General features: G+C 32.3%; 1 protein-coding gene across 1 annotated transcript; it reads left to right on the forward strand.

The window, feature by feature from the left end:
• Window positions 1-135: 135 nt before the first annotated feature.
• On the forward strand, window positions 136-26,166 carry LOC132738726 (sortilin-related receptor-like). Its single transcript, XM_060726320.1, has 11 exons — window positions 136-176; window positions 14,546-14,699; window positions 15,174-15,290; window positions 15,497-15,724; window positions 16,579-16,747; window positions 18,831-18,955; window positions 20,347-20,503; window positions 20,870-20,979; window positions 23,277-23,415; window positions 24,153-24,970; window positions 25,456-26,166. The coding sequence occupies exons 4-10, from the start codon at window positions 15,619-15,621 to the stop codon at window positions 24,277-24,279; spliced, it is 933 nt and encodes a 310-aa protein (XP_060582303.1). The 5' UTR covers window positions 136-176; window positions 14,546-14,699; window positions 15,174-15,290; window positions 15,497-15,618; the 3' UTR covers window positions 24,280-24,970; window positions 25,456-26,166.
• The last annotated feature ends 448 nt before the right edge of the window (window positions 26,167-26,614 follow it).

Consider the following 26,614-nt stretch of genomic DNA (forward strand, 5'->3'; position numbering starts at 1 on the left):
ACAGATCTTAAAAAACAATTTATATAATTTATGGCATGTGAATATAAATTTTTTTGTGTTAAAGATTGTTTGGAATGCGTGAGGGACTATAGGAATAAAATACTGACAAAACCCGGGGCGAGAGAAAATACACTGCAACAAAGGGGGAACCCACACATGCCGTTACAGTTTATAAAGTAAAGTATTTTAAATTATATTTTGATTAGTTTACTCCCCCTGTAAAAAAAGTTATTGCTCTCTTATGCCCCCACGTCATGTAACCGTCACTTCTACTTTTTATTTATTTTACCCTTGTAAGTTTTTTTTTTGACAAAATACAGATAATTTTTCTTATGTTAGGAACAATATCTTATTAAATTCAAAAATTTGGGAATTCAAATTTTTCCCGAAAAGTGTTTTCAAATGCAGTTAGTTTTTGGGTAATTTTTGTACAGTTGAAGGGTCAAATAAAATAAAATGCTAATAAACTTAAAACTAATTTATTGCAAAATAAATGTTTTTATGTCACTTACAAGTTGTGGGGGGTTTCATTAGGTTTTTAGCCCTAGGTCGAAAGATTTTGGGGTTTCAAAAAAACCCCGTACTAGTAAGTACACAAGGGTTATCTTTATGAGTAAGACAATGTGAAAATTTGATGCTGATTAAGTCCCCATTTTAGAAGAAAAATAATTCATAACAATTTTCAATAAATTGCTTTTATGCACGGTATTATTTTTGTTTGATCGTCATTAGCCCAAAGGTTCCTTACCCGCAATTAAATGTAGGAATTTTTTGCCACAGTTTGGTTTTTGACTGTCTTTGTTTTCCATTTTTGTAAACAAAGGAAATTGTGTCTAAAGTATTTTTGCGATTGGATTATCTGCATAATGTGTATAAAAACACCGGTGGATGATTAACCTTCAATTCTATGTTTAGAACAAATGTCTATACTAATATTAGGAAAACATTCAATATATCACTGGTGGAAACGATTTCTTTGACAAAAGGGTGGAATCTGATATTTTTCAACTAGTGCATCACTGAACTTCTTGTTATGGTGTGAATGTCAACATTTCTGCATATTCAAGTTCGATAACAACATTGCGGAGGTTTGGTGTTGCAGTTTAATTCTCAGACATAGGCCACGTTTTTATGACCAGAGATACAGGAATACAGTTTGTTTAGGCAGTAGCGGATTTTAGGTATAGCGGATAACATGCCAATTTTAAAAAGGAGCTTACAAATTTTCTCGAAGTACTTTATTGGAAAATTAAGGAATAAAAAAAACACCCAAACATCTTTAGAGATGGCGTTCATTTGAATTTGCTGGCATGAATTAAATATTACAAAATTCGTGGAGCGTATTGAAGCTATTGAAATCATAAATTCCGGATCGACTACATAATAAGTACATACCACAAGTGAAAGTAAATTTCCTGGTTCTCAAGTGTAAGAAGAAAATTATTTACCTTACATTTAGTCCCAAAAGTGAATCTTGGACTGATATGAATTGTGGTTTAATGTAATAGTTTATATATTTATCAAATTATTGTAAGGACTATGTTTGCACATTTACTTGAAAATTTGCTAGTGAAATATTTGGTTTTTATACAAAAATGTTCTGGCATCCATTATTGTTATTATACAATTTTATGAATTTAATAGTTAGGAGGTAATAATGACTTAATTTTAAGGTTTATTCGACTTTAGTGTAAAGTCCCCTAAGAATTAGCAGTTTGTTAAAGTCCTTAATTTGTAAGGAATACGTATTTTAGTTAAATGTGCCTTAGTTGTAAGGTAATTTTTAATGCTTATAAATATTATTTTAGTAAAATACTCCCTTAATTTTAAGGTGGTTTATTCCGACTTTAGTCGTAAAAGTCCCTAAGAAATTAGCAGTTTGTTAAAGTCCTTAAATTGTGAAAGGATACTTTAGTTAATGTGCCTTAGTTGTAAGGTAATTGGTTTAATGCTAAATATTATTTTAGTAAATCGCCTTAATTTTAAAGGGGTTTTATGACTTTAGTCGTAAAGTCCTAAGAATTAGAGTTTGTTAAAGTCCTTAATTGTAAGGAATACTTTAGTTAAATTGCCTTAGTTGTAAGGTAATTGTTTAATGACTAAATAGTATTTTAGTAAAATACCCCTTAATTTTTAAGTGTGGTTTTTCGACTTTAGTCTAAAGTCTCTAAGAATTAGCAGTTTGCTAAAGTTCCTTAATTGTAAGGAATACTTTAGTTAAATGTGCCTTAGTTGTAAAGGTAATTGTTTAATGCTAATATTTATTTTAGTAAAATCGCTTTAATTTTAAGGTATTTATTCGACTTTAGTCTTTAAAGTCCCTAAGAAACCGCCCCGTGGCCGAGGGGTTAAGAGTGATGACTTCTAATCCAGGTACCTGCTCTGGCGTGGTTCGATCCCCGGGAGATGCTTTGGTAGTTTAGCGCGGAGGAAGGTTGTCTATACTGGTGGTAAATCTCCAGGAAACGATGGTTAGGAAACTACCCGCCTAAGTCCCCCTATATGACTGAAATACTGTTGAAAAAAGGCGTAAAATGAAAACAAACAAACAAACAAAGTCCCTAAGAATTAGCAGTTTGCTAAAGTCCTTACATTGTACAAGGAATACTTTAGTTGAATGTGCCTTAGTTGTAAGGTAATTTTGTTTAATGTAAATATTATTTTAGTAAAAATACGCCTTAATTTTAAGGTGGTTTAATTGGGGACTTAGTCGTAAAGTCCTAAGAATTAGCAGTTTGCTAAAGTCCTTATTGTAAGGAATTTTTAGTTAAATGTGCCTTAATTGTAAAGGAAATTTTTACTGCTAAATATTATTTTTAGTAAATACGCCTTAATTTAAGGTGGTTTATTCGATTTAGTTGAAAGTCCCTAAGAATTTGCAGTTTGCTAAAGTCCTTCATTGTAAGGAATACTTTTAGTTAAATGTGCCTTAAATTGTAAAGGTAATTGTTTACTGCCTAAAATTAATTTAGTAAAATATACGCGCATTTAATTTTTAAGGTGGTTTATTCGACTTTAGTTCTTTAAAGTCCTAAAGAATTTAGCAGTTTGCTAAAGTCCTTAATTGTAAGGAAATACTTTAGTTAAATGTGGCCTTAATTGTAAGGTAATTGTTTACTGCTAAATATTTTTTAGTAAAATATGCCTTAATTTTAAGGTGGTTTATTGGACTTTAGTCATAAATCCCTAAGAATTAGAGTTTGCTAAAGTCCTAAATTGTAAGGAATACTTTAGTTAAATGTGCCTTAATTGTAAGGTAAATTTGTTTACTGCTAAATATTAATTTTAGAAATACGCCTAAATTTTAAGGAAGTTTATTGGACTTAGTCGTAAACTCCCTTAGAATTAGCAGTTTGCTAAAGTCCTTAATTGTAAGGAATACTTTAGTTAAATGTGCGTTAATTGAAGGTAATTGTTTACTGCTAAAATATTAATTTAGTAAAATACGCCTTAATTTTAAGGTGTTTATTCGACTTTAGTTGTAAAGTCCCTAAGAATTAGCATTTGCTAAAGTCCCTTAATTTAAGGAATACTTTAGTTAAATGTGCCTTAAATTGAAGGTAATGTTTACTGCTAAATTATTTTAGTAAATACGCCTTAATTTTTAAGGTGGTTTATTGGACTTTAGTCGTAAGTCCCTAAGAAATTAGCAGTTTGCTAAAGTCCTTAAAATTGTAAGGAATACTTTTAGTTAAATGTGCTTAATTGTAGGTAATTGTTAACTGCTAAAATATTATTTTAGTAAATACGCCTTAATTTAAGTGGTTTATTCGATTTAGTTGTAAAGTCCCTAAGAATTAGCAGTTTGTTAAAGCCTTAAATTGTAAAGGAATATTTTAGTTAAATGTGCCTTAGTTGTAAGGTAATTGTTTAAAGTAAAAATACGTTAATCTTTAAGGTGGTTTTTCACTTTAGTCGTAATAGTCCCTAAGAATTAGCAGTTTGTTAAAGTCCTTAATTGTAAGGAATACTTTAGTTAAATGTGCCTTAGTGGTAAGGTATAATTGTTAAAATGCTAAATATATTTTAGTAAAATACGCCTTAATTTTAATAAGGTTGTTTATTCGACTTTAGTCGTAAAGTCATTAAGAATTAGCAGTTTGTTAGAGTAATTAAATTTGTAAGGAAAACTTTAGTTAAATGAACCTTAGTTTAATGTAAGGTATTTTTTTAATGCTAAATAGTAATTTTTTAGTAAATACCCTTTAATTTTAAGGTGGTTTATTCGAATTTAGTCGTAAAGTCCTAATAATTTAACAGTTTTGTTAAAAGTCCTTAATTGTGAGGAATACTTTAGTTAAATGTCCCCTTAGTTTGTAAGGTAATTGTTTAATGCTAAATATTATTTTAGTAAAATAACCTTAAATTGTAAGGTGAAATTTTCAACGAGTTGAAATTCTTTTCCTTGATTTTAAGGAATTGAGTTCTTTCTAGTCATGTTCCTTAATTTTTTAAGGAATATGATGGATAAAGCTTAATTTTAAGGCCACCTTTCCATATAGACTGTTCTGTTTTGTTATTTTATAAAGTTGTGTATGAATTTCTTTTAGTTTTTAAATCATTTTTATTTGTTGGTACCTTCTATGCTTAAACATTTAGTATTTGGTTTGATCAGAATTGTAAATTCCTTTGCTGTATTGTTTCAATTTGTTTTGCATGTAACTTTATTGCATAGATTGTAATATTTTTTATGTTCAACCCACAGTCATATATTACTATTTTAAGCCAAGTTAACACAAAACATTAATTTTTAAATATAATGCTTAATGTGTATTTAATGATATAGTAATTATCACATAATAGTTTCTTATAAATTATATTAATGTCAATTTAATTTACGTCACTCAAGTCTGTTGTTTAAATCCAGATATTTATCATACCTTTAAAAGAAATTGACTCAATGATGGTATCCCCAGATAATTACTGTGTAGGGTTTTCCTATCCAAACATTGATAGCAGCTGTTTCATTTATTCAGAGCTTGTGGTCATATTTCGTACATGATGAAAAGTAAACATCAACAATGCTTATCGTATTGTTCTATACCCCAGATGATTTTGATCGTCTTGTTTCTTCAAATAAATGATAGATATTATTATTTTAACCTATGGGTCTGAGCTATTCTTGCGCATTGTTTGACAAGATCAAGTTCTGATATTCAGTGAATTGCAGAAAAGCAAACTTGGTTTATATAATTGTCACACATTCTAGATGATTTCTTTTTTTGTTGGGGACAATTAAAAACTGCTGTGTGAAAAAGGTTAACAAATTTTTCATATTGCTGGTGTGCTTTAGTTTGGTTTACCGAATTAATGATGCTAAAACTTGGTCGGCCATGCAGAATCATGTCTCTTGTTGGAATTGAGATTGGATCTCGGTAGCTAATGGAGAAAAATTGCCCCAAAAAATTTAATAAGATTCGCTCTAGCTCTTGACGAAATTCAAAGCATCGGGAAAAAGCAACTCTCTCTTGAACTACAGTCGTAATTTTTTGCTTAATTTTGCTTGTGCTGTTATTGTTCCAGGCAGGGCAATTTTTTACGTCGTATCATTGATCTAACTTTGGTTTTAAAAAAATCTCACGCATCTAGAACAGTTATCAAAAGATGCAGAGCAGATTTTTTTCTGGCATGGTCATCGTTCATGTTCAATTTAATGCAAGTCGATGTTTCTACCTGACCATTGAAGTCACTTCTGTGTTCATTAAGATACTTTCACAGATTCTAGTAATTCAGATTTGGAGGGTAGCCTGTCAAACAAAATGGTTTTCAAATGCCAGTTGGCTAATGAATGGTTGCAAAATCATCACATAACTGTATAAAAGAACTATTTCATATTGTTTAAGCTTGAAAGTCGCGTGTTAGTTTTCACATTTATGCTGTCCTATAGCAATTGCACGAAATGGGGACCTTGCACAGTTGGTGTGCTAAAGATAAGACTGGGGAACATTGGAGCTGCGATCGCACTGCAGCGAAACAAGGTTTTTCAGAAGAAAGATTTGAAACTTACTAGGCAATATGGTCTATTCTTGTGCATTTAAAAAGTATATAAGAAATTTCCTATGTTACAAAGTGTAATAATGGCAAATGGATAGCAGTCCTTAACAAATGCATAATAGAGTTTTACATTGCATTAATTGTAAGTCAGCATTCACTAAGATTTGTAAAAACTAATTTGTTAACTTGTTGTCATAAAAGGACAAGTGGCCTTTGAACATATAGCCTATAGTATTTCTGCTTGATATAACATTTTCTATCAAATTAATAAATGATCTCAATGTACAACTTTGCACAAATAATGCAAATCATTTGTAAACATGTGTTTTCTAGCATTACAACAGTCACTAAAAATTAAGTTATGTCATGGGGACAGGGACCTCTGACAGTAAGGTGTTTTCAAAACATATTGTAAATGTTTTCCGTTAAAAATAGTCAAGAATGCGCAGATTTTCAACACTTTTCTTTATTCTCATTCATGGAAATAATATATCAATGTGATACAACAATGCGATTCTCTGAAAATAATAAATAAACAAACTAAATACTGATTACAACGCATTTAAAATAAAAATACAATTAAATTGTCTAAAATAATAATGCTAATACAAATCATAAATATACGATATCACCTTTTACGATTATAGACTTAATCTATTAAAAAAATAATATTGTTATTTTATATTTCCGCGAATAATTCCGTTTATAATTTAATTCACGGCAAATATTGTAAAGTTTCATCATCATTTAAAAACAATATTGAATTTTACATTAAAATTCATACATTATTAATAACTTGCTTACCGATTATGAAATTCCTATTTCCATTGAAAACATCAATAAACAAAAAACACATCAACAAAATTTAAGCACTTTCCGCCAAGGCAAAACAACATATCAAAGTAACGGTTAATTGACGTCACCGTAAAACAATTTAATGACGCTTTTTAAACGGGAAACAATTTAAGACGTAACGGGCGAAATAGTGAAGCATGGTTAAATTGAATGAGTCAAACCCAATGTTTTAAATAGTAAATACTAATCGAAACAAATCAAACTATGAAAATTAGTGATTATAAATGTAAATAAAATTTACAATTAAGAAACTATAAATTTCTTACACTCCCACCATTGAAACGTTACGATTTTCAGATCTTAATACAAACAATAGCTTATTGTAAGGTATACCTTTACTTTTAAATAGAACATTCTAGTAGGCAAAGTTTAGTTATTTGGTCTTAAGAATTGTGACATATTAGTTTTGACCACACAGCTTCGTGTATGCCCGTCCCGACCCACATTTATAGATTCAACCCTGCCCAACGGCCACTGCCCCCTTGGTATGTTTTTCCTGAGCCACGAGTACAATATCGCCCTCACGGATATCTCTTTGTGGTCTCATCCATTTTTGTCGAGATTGTAGGGTAGGTATATATTCCCGAATCCATCGTTTCCAGAATATATCAGCAAGATACTGAGCCTGTCTCCACATTCTCTTTGCATATGTATCTTCTTTTTCTAAAAAATACCACGTGGAATACATGTATTGGACTTTAGTAATGAAAAAAAAAATCATGCTTGGAGTTAAACTGGGGGGTCTTTTGGGTCATCGCTTACTCGGGTAATGGGTCTATCATTAAGTATTTTTTTCAACCTCAGTTACAACAGTAAGAAGTTGTTCATCTGTCAGAAGCTGCTCTTTGACTAACGATCTCAAAATTGCACGTGTCGATCGTATCATCCGTTCCCATATTACCGCCCATGTGACTAGCTGACGGAGGGTTAAAGTTCCATTCGATTTCCGCTGCAACATGAATTGTCCAATTTCGGATTGATTCCACACTCGTACGGAGTTGCGTAATTCACAATCTCCACTTACTAGATTGGTCCCGTTGTCACTATATACCTTTTCCGGTAGACCTCTCCGGCTAATAAATCGTTGCAATGCGGCGATAAACGAATCTGTACTCAAACTATGAGTAACTTCTAAATGGACGGCCCTTGATGTTAAACAAGAAAAAATACACCCATATCTCTTTACTTGTGACTTTCCTGATTTTACCATCAAAGGACCAAAAAAGTCTATGCCGATAAATGAGAACGGCGGTTTATCTGGTGTGATTTGCTCATCAAGTAACGGTCCCATTTGTTGCTTACAAAGCGGATTGTTCTTGCGTTTACATGGTACACAATTCCTTACTACCTGCTTGACAGCGCTATGTCCATTTATTATCCAGTATCTTGTTCGTGTAGCTGCTAAAACTTGTTGTACTCCGACGTGACCTTGACTTTCGTGGGAAAAACGTATCATTAAAGTAGTTAAATGATGCCGTTTCGGTAGAATGATTGGACATTTCGTTTCATCGTGGTAAATAATGCGTCCTTTTGTACGTATTAAACCATCTTTAAGTATAGGATTTAATGAAGCTATCGGACTTTCACCTTTAACATTAGTTCCTTTTTGCAAGTTTATTAACTCATCGGCAAAAGCATTCCATCTGAACGTATTTTACAACTGCGCTAGAAGATGTCTTTAGTTCAGACAAGGTGAGATTACCTTTTTCAACCACTACATCATGGTGCAGATATCGCTGTTTGCAATAATCCTTGTAATTAAAAAAACCCTTTTCCCCCTGCACTTCTAAGTTGAACCCAAACAGAGTAAATGTTTCAATTTTCTTCCCCAAAAGTGGGCACAATGGTAAGTTTTAAAAGCAAATTTTTCTTTTAAACCCCAAAAATCATCTTTTATTCCTTTCCGGGGTAATAAATTTCCTAAAAATTTTGGCCCGTGTTTTTCTATAACCCTTTAAAAATTTGGGCCTGTGCCAAAAATCTAAATTTTTCTGTTTTAGAAAAAGTTGATACCCTTTGTTTTTGGGTGTGCGGCGTATACCAAAAAACGCAATTTTTCTGGTACGATGTATTACTCCGATGAATTCCTTTTCAAAAGTTTAAAATTTACAAATAGTTCTGTACATTTCAATTTCAAAAATTGGGCACTTGACAATTGCACTTCAAACTGCTGTAATCTGTCTTGAAAGCAAGCGGTATATTATTTACGAATGATGAATTTCTATCACGCCAAGGAAGACCAAGCTTGTAATGACCATCCTCGCGAGTTAAAGTTGACTCCATGAATTTCATTGCACTTTTATCTTCTACAGACATGCAGCTATTAACTTGTGATTTATCATTAAAGTCAGTTGTCCACAAACGCTCAATTTGTTGCTGTAAACAACATGTCACGTGACTCAAAAGAAATTTATGTTAATATCGTTGGATTCTTGCGTAGTTGGAACTGGACCGCGTATAGCCCATCCAAGACGAGTGCGTATCGCGTACGGTTCATCGCTATTTCCGAATTTCACTTCTAGCGGTATATGCGCAACAGGTGAATCCGTCCTATTAACATCATAACGTCATTAGTGTCTATATCTGGAATATTTATACCGGATAAGTACGGTAAGTTTCGGATATCTGCATATTTAGCTGCAGATCGAGTTGATATCGGTAATGACTTTACTGACCAGACTTTTCTTAGGGTAATACTTTCATTTCCATCGATAGGTTGAATATCTAAGTCGGCCTCCTGACCATGTATAATACCTTCACGTGAGTTTGCCGTAGACATCCGGAATGTGACGGGCTTACCGGTTATATTCAGGCTCCCGTAACAATCTTTCATCACATAAAGTTTTATCGGCCCCATCATCTAGCAGGGCATATGTCTGACAAGAACTACCGTCCCCACCCCTAACTATTACAGGAATAATACCCAGACAATTTTTTACAGTAGAACCTTCTGTTGCTGCACAGTTACACGACGACTTGACCGCTGTGTGGCCATTATCGGGTTTTACCCAACTATGTAACAAAATGTGGTGTTTTACATTACAATTAGTAACATTACATATTTTTGGTTTTCTACACTTGTTTGTAAAATGTTTACCTTTTAAACAATTGTAACACAATTTAAGTGATCTTACCAGTTTATAACGATCATTGAGACTCATTGACTTGAACTTGTTACACAGTGATAACTCTGCACAGTTACCTGAACAACAAATGCATTTACTACTTTCATGACCGTTTTCTTCAGTATGTGTATTTAGAGTAGTAACCTTTGGTCTATCATTACTGTAATATTTGCCAGAACTGTTTCTGGTTTCTTTCTTGATAAAAATCATTGTTTTTACAAAGATCATAGCTATACATGGAGTTAGCGATACGTGATTTTTCGTCTACAAATTTAGACAAATCTGAAAAGCGCGGCACTCTACCTGACTCATTTATATAATGTGCTACTTCTACCCATTTTACCTTATATGTGTTGGGAGCCGCCTAACAATGCATCTTAAATTTTCTGTATTATCAATATCAGAGGAAAATCCTAACTGAGAAAGTGTAATTTCACATTTCTGCATCTCTAAAGATAATTTAGATAGCCCTTCAACATCGGACGCTTTAATCTGAGCACCATTTACCAAGTTATCAATGTAAGACCTTGCAATTAAATGTGGTCTGCCAAATCTAGACAATAATATTGACCTAGCACGTTTATAACCTTCTTCCGGTTCTAACAAAACACAATCTTTCTATACTAGATTTTGCCTTACCTGTACAATACTGAATGAGATAACTTAGCTTTAAATTATTGTCACTTATTCTGCTTTCAATGTTTGTTTCAAAGTTTTTGATAAATTTGCAGTATCCTTCAGGCTTCCCATCAAATGTCAATAGTTCTGGCTTCGGTAAGTTGAATCCTTCATGAAGTGCTGACGCCAATCTTTGAAATGATCTGTCAATGTTCGATGTCTCACTGTCAACTTCCGGTATACACGATCTGTTTATTTCCGGTCTGGGCTGTGTCAAAGTTATATTTCTCACAGAATCTGTACGGTTGTTCACCTGAATATGATTAGTCATATTATTTTGTACGTCAGGCTGAGCATTTTGATTGTTAGATATGACCCCGGTTTCTTCCTGTGTCGTTTCTAACCACACCATTTCTTCTATCTCTGCTTCTTCTAATTTCGACTGCTAATCTAGTAACTGTTGTTTCATTTCAAGATCCCGGCGAGCTCGTTCAAGTTCTTGTTTCTTTTTAAGTTGTTTTAATTTGTGTTCTGCTATTAAACGCTTTGCTTTAGCACTTTGTAATTTCCGGCGCGACGAGACTGAAGTACGTGAACTTCCATGGCTGACATTTGACTCTTCGTCATTTTCTATAGGAATATTTTCTCCATCTTGCGGTCCAATAGCTCCCGCGATCCACTGAGAAAATCTTTCCCTGAATTCTTCAAAGTTCTTTAAACAGCTCTCAAAGTTCGCTTCCAAGTCTGCAACAACTTCCGGTTGCGCGCACAAATCTAAAACATTGTAAATGCACTGATTTGAAATGTTCAAAGCGTTCACATAATTTATTCTTCAGTAGTTTAACCTCTTCAATATTATTGTAGGACATCATGCTCTTTTCAAGTTCATTGTATAGTTTCGTCAGTTGAGCGCCATTTGCACTTCTTGATCTCTTCACACTGACAAACTCCTGATTCAAAGTTTCCGCACTATTTGTTGACGGCATTTTCGTCACAGCAGAATCGAGAATTGTAAATGTTTTCCGTTAAAATAGTCAAGAATGCGCAGATTTCAACACTTTTCTTTATTCTCATTCATGGAATAATATATCAATGTGATACAACAATGCGATTCTCTGAAAAATAATAAATAAACAAACTAAATACTGATTACAACGCATTTAAATAAAATACAATAAATTGTCTAAAATAATAATGCTAATACAAATCATAAATATACGATATCACCTTTACAATTATAGACTTAATCTATTAAAATAATATTGTTATTTTATATTTCCGCGAATAATTCCGTTTATAATTTAATTCACGGCAAATATTGTAAAGTTCATCATCATTTAAACAATATTGAATTTACTATTTAAAATTCATACATTATTAATAACTTGCTTACCGATTATGATCTACTTTCCATTGGAAAACATCAATAAACAAAACACATCAACAATTTAAGCACTTCCGCCCAAGGCAAAACAACATATCAAAGTAACGGTTAATGACGTCACCGTAAAACAATTTAATGACGTCTTTTTACGGGAAACAAATAAGACGTAACGTTTGGCGGAAATAGTGAAGCTATGTTAAATTGAATGAGTCAAACAATGTTTTAAATAGTAAATACTATCGAAACAATCAAACTATGAAAATTATGTGATTATAATAAATAAATTTACAATTAAGAACTATAATTCTTACAAATATATATTTGTTAAACCATTGTGCCAATTTGAAGTACCTGGAGTTTGCTATTTAACATTTTTTCTTTTCAATCTTTAATATCTTTGCATCAGAATGCACATAATCCTTTTTTATGTATTTTTCAAGGAATGGCGGCAATTATTACAATCACAACATCACTTTCTGTCATGGGGACACGGGCCTCTGACAAAAACTTGTTTTCAAACACAGACACTCACTTGTAAGTTTGTGCCAATAATATGTTATATGTTCATATTACGATATTAGAATTTGTATATCTCTTGTTATGTACATAATGTTCAATTTTAAATTCATGATTATTCCTTTGTGTTAAGGTAAATTAAAACTTCATGTCTTAGGTTAAGATGCCAGCATGGTTATATTTTAATTTGTATCAATTTAAGATCTACTTGGATATTACACATATGGTGATATCAGTATACACCTTTACTCTAAAAAGGTAATCTAAATAAAGACAACATTTATTTCAGTCACAAGTTTACTTTATGTCATGGGGACAAGGGCCTCTGACATACAAGGTACCTTCTAACACATACAGTCAATTAAATCCGTAGTGCCAATAAAAATGTTGTCTTATATTAGGTAGTTTAGTTATCATCTTGTGATGTACATATTTTTAATATTCTTGTTTATTTCATTAGCATTGTTTCAAACATTTAAAGAATAATTTTGTTTGTCCCCTTTTACATGACTAGTCAATTTCATTAAAGAAGTTTTGGTTGGGGGAATTGTGTTTTACACAATTTGTGGCAATATTCTTAGAACCCAACCTTTGATAATTTTTCGGGATATGTGTGTATATAATTTTATATACATTTTTCAGAAATGTTTGCTTGCTTTGTATACAATTTTATGTTATATTATAACTTTCATATCAGCATTGTTTTATATGTTTATATGTCATTTATTATTAAATGGCCATTTCACAATTTTATGTTAGTTTGATAACTTTCATATCAACATTGTATTATATGTTTTTCCGTCATTTATTATTAAATGGCCATTTCAATTTCAAAGTGTAGTTGTTATTCTTGAAAATTATCAAACAGAGAAAACTTCTTCAGGCAAAGATACAACAAATTGAAATGTTGACATAAAACTTAATTTATTGCAAAATAAATGTTTTTATGGTCACTTACAAGTTTGATGGTGGGTTTCATTAGGTCTTTAGTCATAGGTCGAAAGATATTGGGTTCGAAAAAGCCGTACTAGTAAGTACACTAAGGTTATTGTTATGAGTAAGTACAATGTGATAATTGATGCTGATTAAGTCCGCCATTTTAGAAGAAGAAATAATTCATAACAATTTTCAATAACCCACCATCCCACCCACATTCAGTATTCAATTTTTGACAAGCTTATAAACATCAAAAGGTTTTGTGTTTTTTTTATAATTTTATATACAAATGATTTTTTTTTCACTTCAAGATATGTGTGTATATTAATTTCATACACAGTTTTAGGCAAGGCAATATTCTTAGAACCCAACCTTTGATAATTTTTCGGGATATGTGTGTATAAAATTTTATATACATTTTTCAGAAATGTTTGCTTGCTTTGTATACAATTTTATGTTATATTATAACTTTCATATCAGCATTGTTTTATATGTTTATATGTCATTTATTATTAAATGGCCATTTCACAATTTTATGTTAGTTTGATAACTTTCATATCAACATTGTATTATATGTTTTTCCGTCATTTATTATTAAATGGCCATCAGCATTGTTTTATATGTTTATATGTCATTTATTATTAAATGGCCATTTCACAATTTTATGTTAGTTTGATAACTTTCATATCAACATTGTATTATATGTTTTTCCGTCATTTATTAGGAAATTATGGGAAATTGTTGAAAATACATCATTTCAAAAATATTAAAAGTGGATTGTTCTGCAATTTGCAAATTGTCACTAAGTATTCAAATATTGATAAGAATAGAAATATCTAAAATGGTTATTCGTAAAACAAAAATGATTTGGTATCAACACAGGCACAATAATATCTTGTTCTGAAATATTTTACTGACTTTAGATATATAAAATTATATAGATTATGTCTTACCAGATCATGTATCTCACATATTTCCAAAAACATCAATGCAATTGTACATTTCTCTAATGATTCGCTGTCAGATATGATACAAAATCCTTGTATGACAATTAGTTATTATATGACTTTACAGAGCATTCATTATTGACCAATTCACACTAATGCAAATATTTCAGAATTTTATTATATCGTCAACAGAAGAAGACAGACAGTTTGATATAGTCTACGAACTAGATGAACAAAGGTTTAGTGTGAACTTACACAAAGCGTATGACGGCTTTGTTGAAGATGTACATGTTTATGAATCAGCATTGCAACCATTTGATCTTGGTATGGTCGTATATTATCTCGAACTTATCTTTTCCTTATAAAAGTTTTCACAGTCATTATCAGCTTGTATTTTAGAGTAGTACAGTAAGTATTTTTTGTTTGACTTTTATATGCAGAAATTGTGTTTCTGCTTATTGCATTTCCCTTCCCATCTTTCGCCGCCGAAATTGTATTTCTGCTCAATGCCTTTTTATCTCCTGTCGCCTGCCTTGTGTTTTCTCCCAGTTCTTGTTTGTTGCCTTCTGGGCGCCCAGCTGTTGTAGCTGGGTGTGTGTTGGAGACTGCGTCCTGTGAACTTTGCCCTTACCTTATTTGTCTTCATTCTCATTATTTTAACTATAGATTCTAAAAACTGTTGGGATTAGTTTATCAGTGTCACATCTCTCCTCAATTAACGAAAAAAAGTAATAACGGGGCAGGTAAAAATACGGAATACAAAAAATTGACAATGAATTTGTCTTTCTGATTTTACAGAGTCGTGCGAAATAAACAATGGGGATTGTGAACATGTATGTCTTCCAGGGAGTGAAGGAAAATGTGCTTGTTTTCTTGGATATTTTCTTAACGGTGACAACAAGTCATGTCGGTCAGGTAAAGAACTTGTTTCCAGTTTAGTTGTACTTTTTAGGCCTATTAGAATATACGGCAACAGGTTTGCTTTACATTGAGACAGAAAGAAAAAAATATATAATTACGCATATGTTATTTCACTTAGCGTGTATTTTTTTCCATTATGATATTTCTAATTAATTTTTGTGATTTACTAACTTGAATAACAATTCAGTATTTTTTCGCAGCTGTTTTGAATGAGAATTATTTTGTTGTACTGGACGAAGTTCATGAAGGGCTGTACCAGGTTGACAAAGAAACAAAAGCTATACATACTATTGAAATTAGACCAGATAATGCTCCTGTAGGAATGGCGTTTGATCCCAAAAGGAATGGCGTTATATGGGTTGATAAAAATACTAACGCAGTAAAAAAGATTACGTTAGGTACATCTGACGAGACAGCAGTGATGTCTGGTAAGAATATTTTTATATTTTCATTACCGTAACGTATTTAGTAAAGTATTTCGATTGTTAGAAAATGTCACAAATTCAACAAATAAATTATTTCACAATTCGTATGCATGAATCACTGCGCTGTTGTGCTGTTACTTTGACGGATTATGTGTAGTCGTGAGGGGGTTTCCTACCTTTTATCTCTCCAACCTTTAGCAATTTGCCTATAGCCTCTTTTCCTATAATAATGATCAAACTAATTTACAAGATTCCCTTTTGGTTAGTAATTAGCCCACCCACGTTCTCTCAATTTTTCAATCCCTGCCATTTTCGTGCCTATTGTAGGCGTTAATGTGACAGTGGTGGTGTTGGCTGGTAGTTTTCACTTCGGATCAAGGCACTAAGCCGCATTGAATTTACCAGAGCACAGTTCAGCCTTCGCATCGTTTTCCTGGGCAGGCTGTCGAGCAATTTATCAGTACTAGTTACCTTCACTTTCGCAAGAACCTGAAACTTCTGTACATACCAGAGCAGAGGTACAGTGCGAATGACCGTAGAATCGAACCAGGGTCCCCGATTTACTGTCCAACGCTCTACCTATTGAGCTAAACGGACGGCATTTCGTGAACTGTGCTCTCCCTTGTTGTTTTTTATTCATTTCTGTTTCTCCTCTCAAGTAAATGTGTAAGGGGCGTATATGTAAGTAATGTACCAACTAAGAAAGAGATAAAGTCAGCAATATCAATTCATTTATTTACCACTTTTCTCCCTGTCCCTAGTCAGCATACACTTTATCTGTAAATCATTGTGGTCGTTTTGCTGATTCTTTTGTATGGTATAATATACTTTAACAACACGCTGTTTTACAATTGCAGGTGTTGATAATAATGCTGCTATAGCAGTAGATGTATCTACTGGAAACATATATATCTCATCTGGACAGAAGATATCCGTAGTCAGCCCTTCTCTTAATTCACTGACGATAGTTGATTCAACAAATATAATTTCCAACATTGGAAAAATTGCTGTAATGCCTCAATCTGGGTAATCAAATTTTCAACTTTTAAGAAGTTAAATTTTAAAACATTATTCTCCCAAGAAACAAGACATACTTTATTCAAACTATTCGTTTGGAATTTTCTAGTTTATACCAGTCTAGTATTTCCTTCATTTCTAAGGTTCTGTAACCCTAGTCTTAATTTTCGAAGTCAATCATTAGATTTTACATGGAGGCTTTGTGTCATTTAATATTCCGTATTTTTAAAACTTAATTCAAAAAATACCATTGAGTTATCAAATAAATGGATCAGGTTCAGGTTAACCAATTGAACAAAGGTTTACGCGAATATGAATGCAGATCGACCCATTCTAGAAAGGACGAGGAAAAACAGTTTATGAAACGTCCAGCATACATTTATATTCTTTCTGAATTTTGTCTAAGACGGTGTATGCTGGCACGTTCAGTACCACTATCGTCTATGAACAGACTCAGCAGTTTCAAAATTGCCTTTTTGAATGTTCTTTTGGATATTTTTATTATATTTTTTTTCATTCGATTTTGGGTACATTGCACTAAATCAAACATTATTTTACTATGTGTGATTTTCTGTTCATTTCATAATTATCCCTTGTCATGCACTTTGAACTAGCCTTTGTGGAACATGTTTGACTATACACTATTGTAACTATGACAATTGTTAAATTACACTTGTTTGGGATTCATTTAATTTACACTTCTTCTCGTCATAAAGAACATATTGGAGCTAAGAATGAGGTATTACGTGCCTCCAACTGTGTTAAACTCCTGAAGAAATATTCAATAAAACCTGGCTATCATTTCTAACCCTATAAACGACTCATTTACCGTGGTGCAAACACTCCCAATCCCAATCATCTATCTTTTTTCGCTTCTTTATCCAATAAAAAGGGTACGACCATATTCCACTCTTTTGAAATGATAAATTATTGTCAATTATGAATATGTATATTTAATTCTGCAATATGTATATGCACAATAGAATTTATAAGGTCAGTATCGGATAGTTTTCAGACCCATACTGATCATTTGGACGGGGAGAATAAATGGGGTCATTCTAATTGTTAGGGCCCGAAAAAAATTTAAACTCCTCAGTAGTGTAATTACCACTGACAGTTCCAAGACGGTACCGCTCTGTGTTCCACATGTTTGTGTTTTAACATGTATAACATGTTGTCACGAACTGGGATGGCCTGTCTTGTTGAGTTGTTTTTGGCGTTGTGTATCTCCTGACCATTCCGCTCATATCCTATTTTTGTGCCCAAATCCATTTTCCTTGCACCCTAATCTTGTCCATTTAGTTTCAGCACTTTAAGTTTCGGCCTTTGTCACCTCTCCTGTTTTAGTCCAATGCCTTCTTTGTACCCTGCTAGTGTGACTGGGTTGCGTTGGGGACTACGTTCTGTGGACGTCACTTTGCCATATTGATATTTGTTCTCATTTCTATTTTATACATTTCTATATATACACCTGGAAATAAGTTAGGCATACCCGACATTTTGCCTTAATTTTGACATGACCACAGCTGAAATTTTAAATCCTATTTGGACAATGGCACGAACTACCTGTTGTCAATCTGTAAAAACTGGAACAAGTTCTGCACCAAAAATGGCATTAGACGCCTTACTGACAGGAAAAGTGTTGAGGCTATCATCCAGGCACATGACGGTTACACACGTTATTACAAATTTTGCTACATAATATATCATATTATCATTTAAGGTTACGTAATCGTCAATATTTACCAAAAATATCCACCAGTATATGTTTTGTAAACGTTCCAACACCATACACTTACATTTTTGGTTAATAAAAACCCAACACACTTGCTTTAATTTGCTTCAATAATTTTGTTAACATTAAACTAAACTCATAAACTTACTGGTTTATGATTACTAAATTGATATCGCTACTTATCAAATACATTTTTGAGCTAAATTAAGTAGTCATCTCATGACAGTGCTTTCAATCACAACCAATTTGAATTTCCTCAACTTATTTCCAGATGTACATTTATAAAGGAAATATTTTGAAAAGATTTACAGTGCAACACGCCTAGTTAAATCTTTACTTGATTGTATTTTTTTCAAGGTCAATTGCTTGGTACGAAGGCAATACACGCATTGTCATTGCAAATATGGACGGGTCAAACGTTCGTCCAATTACAGTACAGTCCATGGAGAAACCTGAGGATATAGCTTTTGACTTAGATGATGGTAAGAAATTGCTTTAAAATTCAGTGCTTATCAAAAGAATAGAAAATATCAAATAAAATGCGAAACTTTAATAAATTATGCTTTATACTGTAACATTAAAGCTACATTGAATAAATATGTTAAAGTATTTTGCTGTCGGCCTAAAATCCTTCAACAGTTTCAATTACCTTTTTTACAGTATCGTTGTAAATCTTATCAAATAGTGTTCATAAATTAGGATTTAAAATGGAAAACCCCACGGTAAGTTCGTATACGAATTTTAACATGATAATAAAGACTATAATCATCTCGTGTATGCGCTACGTCACGGTGTTATAGTTGCTATCCGGAACATAACAAAATTAAGATTTTCTCTTGCAAACACACTTTAACCGTTTAAGCTTCACGGTGCACTAGGCCTGGGGTTCAGAAAAAAATAATCATTTCATAAAAATGTTTAAACTTGTATGAAAATATCCGTTACAATGCGGAAATATACCGTTAAATTAGGACTGCTACTTATAGTCATGTTTGTTGATTAAACATTGATAGTCGGATGATCTGAAGGCGGAGTTTCTCATGCAAACAGAAATTGTTCTTCCGAATTCGCCACAATGAGGTTGCACATTTGTATGCCCATAAAACTCTTTTTGGTTGTCCGGACACCAAAATAAGATCTGGATTCGATATGAAACCCAATGTATTAATGAACTGTCGTTATTGATGTTTTTATGAAATTAATTAAATGTAACTTTAATGTGATCGAAATGTTTGCATTGCACTTTGACCTTTGAAGACATCAGGAAATTTGGAAAGCAAGAATCTGCTCACAATGACTGATAGTTATATTCATGTGCATACTTGTCTTACTAGATCTCTCATTAAAATCACCGCGAAACCGGAATAGTTTGGTTACCCAGAAATAATGAAAACAACACAATTAAATGAACGTTGTAGACTGTTTGATTTAGTCTATTCGTGCAACATCCTCCACGCCCCTAGCGTCGGCTGAAGCGATTTTCAATGTTCACCACTCCAAGCAATAATCCCGAAGGACCAGAAAAAAGAAAACAACACTGAAAATTGTGTTAAAAATTTACTCGAACCATTGTGTAACGTCTTCTTTGTATTACAATTCTTTTGCAATGTGCTTGTCTCGTACATTTTCATGACTAATATACTTAATTTTCCTTTTGGTCGTTCTTGAGAACTTCCGATTTTCTTAATTCTACTGTATAACAAGTCCAAGGTAGCAATATTGAGTGTATATCTGATAATGAGATATTATTGTGCATGGTTGTACTTATTAGGCTTAGCGAGATTTTGTTAAGAGGTTAATACATTACATGATAGTAACGTATTAATAGCAAACATTTCTTTAGAAGACAACATAAACATTTTTTTTATTCCAGACAGAGGGTTATATTGGTGTGACAGTGTTTTGGACAAAATCGAGAAAATTGACACACAATCTTTAGCAACTACAATTGTTTACATTGGGCGTGGCTTAAGGCCGGTTGCCATAGAAATATTTTCTGATGTTATATATTTAGTCCCAATGCAACAGAGGTAAACAATAGAATGGTAATTACTAGAACATTGAACTTTAAATAGCATTAAACATGTTACTTTTTTTAAACATGCAATGCTATGCTCGGTTAGTCAGATTTTGTATGTGTTGTTAAAAGTTATAAAGTGTGTATTTTGATGTCGAAGGGAATAAGCAAAGACAACACTCGTATATACGTTTCAGTCATCATTTCAAATGGAATAAAGATTGGTTTGACAGAAATTTAATGCAAATCAAAATAATTATTATGAATTGGAGACCCTTCTTCAAGTGATTGTCAGACAATGTTAATATTCTTTCAGAATCAAATCCGAAGGTGAATAAAAATATAACCATTGTTACACTGGGTCATTTTTTATTTGCAGGAAGATCGTACAAATTAACAAAATCAATGGCTTGCAGCAGAGTGATGTATTTGAGTCACCTTTGTTCGGATCCCTTGACAACTTCTTCATATCTAGAAAGTCTGTGACAGGTAAAATGAATAAATTTGTTAAAAATACCTTTATTCTATTATCATCTGATATTTATGCAGATTAAGAATGTATATACAAGAAGACTGGTATACAATTACGTTCTGTCCTGTATTCATATCGCAATATAAATCATGATTATATAATACAAAAATATCGTAATAAAATCCTAAATGTTATTAATTTGCTGAAGAAATCAGCGGCTCTTTAAAAATATTGCAGGTAGAAAAACGAAAACAAAATCATGCATTCAAGATAGATTAAAAAAAAAAGAATATATCGATTTCATTGGCTCACGGTTATGACATTTATGTCTTGTGTTTTGGTTGATATATTATTTATTCAGTTTTTTGTGTTATCCATAAATTTTAAATATTCCACATTAGGTGTTTTCTAAATCATGAACAGAAAAAAGATAATATGATCGATCTACTATTTGTTATATCATGATTTGAATTAGAAAATAACATACTTAACCTTTTTCCAGATACGATGCTATTATAAATACCATACTAAATACATTGTATCATTTTTAAACATAGCCTTAAACGTGTGTAAACCTGGACCTGACACTACTGTTGTTAGATCTTCAGGCAATTCTTTTGATTTATCAACTACATTCTACTTTGTAAGGACATGGTCTATGTAGAGACTGTAACGGAGGTTGTAGTAATCATTGTCTACCTATCGGCAGAAGCAAAAGGTGTACATGTAGTAAAGGGGTTAACTTAAAACAAGACAAACTGACCTGTCAATATAATAGTATCTAGAAAAAGATTGGTAGGGTGACACAATCAAGCTATTCAGAAACTTGAACCCGGAGTCATTTTTAACAAGGCGTGTCATAAACCAAACTTTTTCAATATATTCGTAGTTTTCAAAACTGCCGGCATAAAGTGGCATAAATCGTGGCGAACAGAGAAATTCAAGATGGTGTCCAAGATGGTCACGAAAAATATGAAAATTACAATTTGTTTACTAATACTTAATTTCAAGCTGTTAAAACAGATGCATTTGTATCAAATACATGTCACACATACAATTTAAGTATTTATTTTTAATGTAAAAACATCTTCTAACAGACAAACGCTGACGATTGAGTTGAAAAATTACGAATAATTGCTAATATTTAAAAATGTCCGAAAAGTTTTCCATGTGATAAGGTAATTTGCTAATAAGTTTTTTTAGCAAGAAACCATCACGTATGTAAGAAATGTGTCATTTAAGTTTTTCATTTGATTGTTTCTTTTTCCTTTGAGAAAATTTGTATTTTCTATGTTGGTCGGTAAAATAACAATGTAATGAAAATCATAAAGTTTTTGTAAGAAAAAATAGTTTTATGTTTTTTAATTGTTATTATTTTATATAAACCACATGAAAGACAATAACCTATTATTTATAAAAAAGTTTTTATAATCATATGATATATGTCTTGCCTAATTTATTAAATATGAAAACTTATTTAAACATGTACACTTTCCTTGATGAGTTACTACATATATTCCCGAAGCTTTCAAATAACTGAGTGGGTTGGGTACATAACACATTTTGAAATTTCAGGCAGAAGCAAAAAACAACAAAAAACAAATAATAAATATTATCACTGTTTCACCAACGATTTTGATTACAAAAAGATTTGTTAAAATAAATAGGGTTTAACAAAGCCGTTTAATAAAGAATACATGTAAAGTTACTTATAAAGATACTTAGAATTAATTTGTGATTAGGATGTTTGTTATTTTACTCCACCCACTCAGAAATACACATTGTTTTCAAAAAATAAAATAGAATGAAAACACTCAACGGCATAGTACTTTTTTAAAAAATTTTCCTTTTTAAATAAGAATAAAAAAATAATTAACGATATTTTTGTATTAAAATTTTTTTTATGTGAATGCTAAAAAACATGGTTAAATTGGGGCTAGACATTTTTAAATTTAGATTTTTAAACACTTTTTTTATGTTTTTTGACCTTTAACCCCAAAACTTTTTTTCAAAAAAAATTTAGACTAATAAACAAAATTCCCTGACATAAAGTCCTTTTATGGGGTTTTGAAAAAAAGGGCCCAAACATTTTTTTTTTGACTAAGGGGTTTAAATTCAAAAATTGTGGTGGCCAATCTTGGAAGCCATCCTTTTTTCTCTGTTCCCCCAGCTTTTTTATCCCCGGAAAGATTTGGAAACAAAAAATTTTTAGGAACTTTTTGGTATATAGCATGTCTTGTTAAAAAATGGGTCCGGGTAGCACCTATAAATAGGCTATTTAGGGTAATTGTCACCCTACCAATATATATTACAGTGACGTTTCCAGTGGAAATTGTAGAGGAGGATGGCAAGCAATCTTATGTGATCTACATAGCCATCGGCGTTGGGGGTGTTGTGTTTCTTGTTATTGTTGGGGTTGCCTCTGTGTTTTTGTGTCGCCGTAGGAATAAAAGGTTTGTTCAGTCATGCCAGTTTGGCATGGTTCAATTTCAGTGCATATTTTTACAAAAGCATATTGTTTTCCATAGCCTAATTTTGTAGCATATACACAATTCAGTTGATGTGATCGTGATTGAACACCGTATATATAGAGTCATTGTAAGCTTTGATACACATTGATTGGTTTCAAGTTAACAGAAGTTGAGACTTGTTATGCTTAATTCGTTTTGTAATTTGAACTTTGACTACCCATTGCTGGAGTAATGTTTTGAAAATTCTACAATTAAAATTGTATAAAATCTGTGTAGGTCTGTAGGCTTGTCTATATATGGTCTTTACCTCGGCAGCGGCAAGATAATATCTTCTCTATATCGTTTCGTCTATATTTGATTGTGTAATTTGTCTGACTGAGACAAAATATCCACGCGAAAATGGGTGTCATGCTCGGAATTGTCAAAAATTGACATGGTCTTAGTGTAAGGGTTCTAGTACAAATGATACAATATGTGTATTCTCATTCTTTTATGTACAAAGTATACATGTATTCTATGAAGCAAAACAACAAACATACAAAAGTTATGTAAAAAGTTAACACATTATCAGGTACTGCAAATTTTCTCATTGTTGATTTTTTTGTAGTGTTTTACACATGCAAGTGATTGGTCTTAAAGGAAAAGTTGTTTAATGACTATTTATACACTTTGAATTATAATTACCAAATACAAAATGTGTATGCATCAAATTATTTCAGAAAGCAAAACGGAACAGGTCATAATAATGTTCAAGGCAATCCTTATACATACGAGACGTATGGTCGTAACAGTGGATATGCAACAGCCGATGATATACTTAGTCCGGACCCTCCAACGTATGTTTAGGGATAACTGTTTAATAAAATAGAATAAGTAAAAGACTCCAGAATGATAAACAATTTTTAAGTTTTGTTACATACATATTAGTAACATGACATATTTTTGTCTTTGTTTTATTGTCCAGTACTGCCTTCGAAAACACCTTTGATTTGACTTTTTTCACGAGTTGATTCATCTTTTTCTCGTTTTGTGTATTTTGTTCTAGTCAAATTCAATGGATCAGTTGAGAAAAAGTTATTCATTAGTTTATTGTTGACAACCAGCGGGACAGTATGTTTGATATCTTGAAAAAAGGAATTTTTGTCTGCTTCTGCACTGCAAAGGAAACTATTTACTTTCCGCATGTCTTTGCTCTGACAGATCAATGCGACGGTTTTCTTTTAGATACCAAAGTAGGTCTAACTTGCAGTGCAGTTATTTTACTTTTATATTTTCCTTACTATTCCCAAAAGTTAGAGATAACCAATTCTAATTAAGTGTACTTGATTCCACATAGTTATATTTATATTGAAACATTTCTATTGAATGTATAAATTTAGTTCAGAAGAAAGAATATCTCAGCCGGAAGTATATCATAATTTGAATGAGGCTGGTATGATAGGTGCTGATAATGTTAACGTTGTCGAATATGATAACAACATGCAAGGAGAGAGAAGAGGTAGTTCAGTTAGTGGTAGATATAGCAAATGGCCATCAGGTAAAATATTTGTGTTTATGTTTTATTAACTATTTAGCACACTGACCTCGATCAAGTACAAACTCAGGAACAAACATCAAACTTTATAGGTTACCTTTGGCAGAATATAACTTTTAAGAACATGAAAGGCAACGTGTCCGGAATCCGTTCTCTCAGTGCTTGAATAGCCAATAAGAACATCATTAAGCATACAGGTATCAGGGAATTATAATTGAATTGAGCGAATTTGTGGTCACATGGTTAAGGCTAGTTAAGGGCTGCTCAGCCACAAACAATACATAACGTAAGAAACCAATGTCGCCTCCAGAGCAGTTTATCTGCTTTATCTACTTGTTACATTCGTTGCCATTTGTGTTGTGTATACATTTCGTCCCTTAATTCTGATGTGACTTATGATGTAAGTTTAACCATTCAAACGCTAGCGCTTAGTATTTTTTTGTAAAAGTGCCTTTTTGTTTTAAACAACAACAACATTTTTTTTATAGGAAATGATGGTTATTTAACGGCAATTTACACAAAAAAGAGTGAGTCATGAGCCGCAGCCGGACTACCCCGACTCCGACCATTATAAAGGTTATCTAGTTCTACAGCCGAGTTCGATTGACAGTGGCTCGCGTTTTAGGTCTATAAATAGTTCATTCGCTAACGACAGTGATCAGCAAGATAGTGGTACATATCATTACAGGAACAGCAGTAATAGCCCAGACCGGCGGGTTTTTTTTTCAACAGAGTCCCGTTATCGGCGAAATACAGTTTAAACGTTAAATGACTACTTGGCATTGAAAATCATATAATTGAACTTTTATTGCTAACAATAATTAGTAAGAATCCTGATAAAATCAATATGTATTCACAAATTGGTTGAATTTTGCTGTGCATATGAAGAAGTTAGTTTGAAATTAGATATTTTCACCCAGGTTTGAAAGAAATATTCGACAAGGAGTACAGCATATTCCAAACAAGGATTGACATTTAATACAAATGATTTAAAAGGGGTCATATGTCAATGTGTTTTAATTTTCGTTGATTTTTTTTAAGCTGATATCAACGGGCGAATCCCAAGAGGTCATGACTCCCTGCAACACATCCCCTCTGTATCTGAGCATAATATACATATATATTAACAAAAAAGAAAAAAATGTATACAATATATTAAATTATCTTTCGTGTTATATTTCTATTCCAATCATAAGAAAACAGCACAAAATTCAATATCCACTAGCACGTGCACCTTGACCGACATATATGTAGTGTACCTTCATATATCTTTTAAGAGGAAGATAATAATTCTAGTCAAAGTCAGGATATTTCATTCCAATCTGTTTCCGGACTTCGTCCATTATCTGATGTACTATTTCAATCTCAGCATGGGTGTAGTTATCACTTTCCATTACACCTGCAATAGACGTGTTGACTGATGACGTCACAAGTACTTGCTACCAGAATGCAGCAGATATACTGATTAGCCAAAAACAACCCAACTATTTACATACACAAAGGAGATATGTTGGCTCTTTAAACAATTTCAAGAGCGCCAGTTTTAATATCTGATTCGAAAACATAAAATTACATACTAGTATACTTACATATTATACAGTCTACATGCCAGACTAAGACGACTTATAAAAAGTCTATTCATTCTAA

This window comes from Ruditapes philippinarum, unplaced genomic scaffold (assembly GCF_026571515.1).
Source record: "Ruditapes philippinarum isolate M1 unplaced genomic scaffold, ASM2657151v2 ctg4371_1_1_1_1, whole genome shotgun sequence".
In the NCBI taxonomy this organism is placed as follows: domain Eukaryota; kingdom Metazoa; phylum Mollusca; class Bivalvia; order Venerida; family Veneridae; genus Ruditapes; species Ruditapes philippinarum.

Excerpts from the sequence above, each read along its gene's own strand:
- LOC132738726 (XM_060726320.1), top strand. The coding sequence starts at position 15,619 with ATGGCGTTTGATCCCAAAAGGAATGGCGTTATATGGGTTGATAAAAAT. Across the intron at positions 15,725-16,578 it reads CGAGACAGCAGTGATGTCTG|GTGTTGATAATAATGCTGCT; the intron begins GTAAGAATATTT and ends TTACAATTGCAG. Across the intron at positions 20,504-20,869 it reads TTAGTCCCAATGCAACAGAG|GAAGATCGTACAAATTAACA; the intron begins GTAAACAATAGA and ends TTTTATTTGCAG.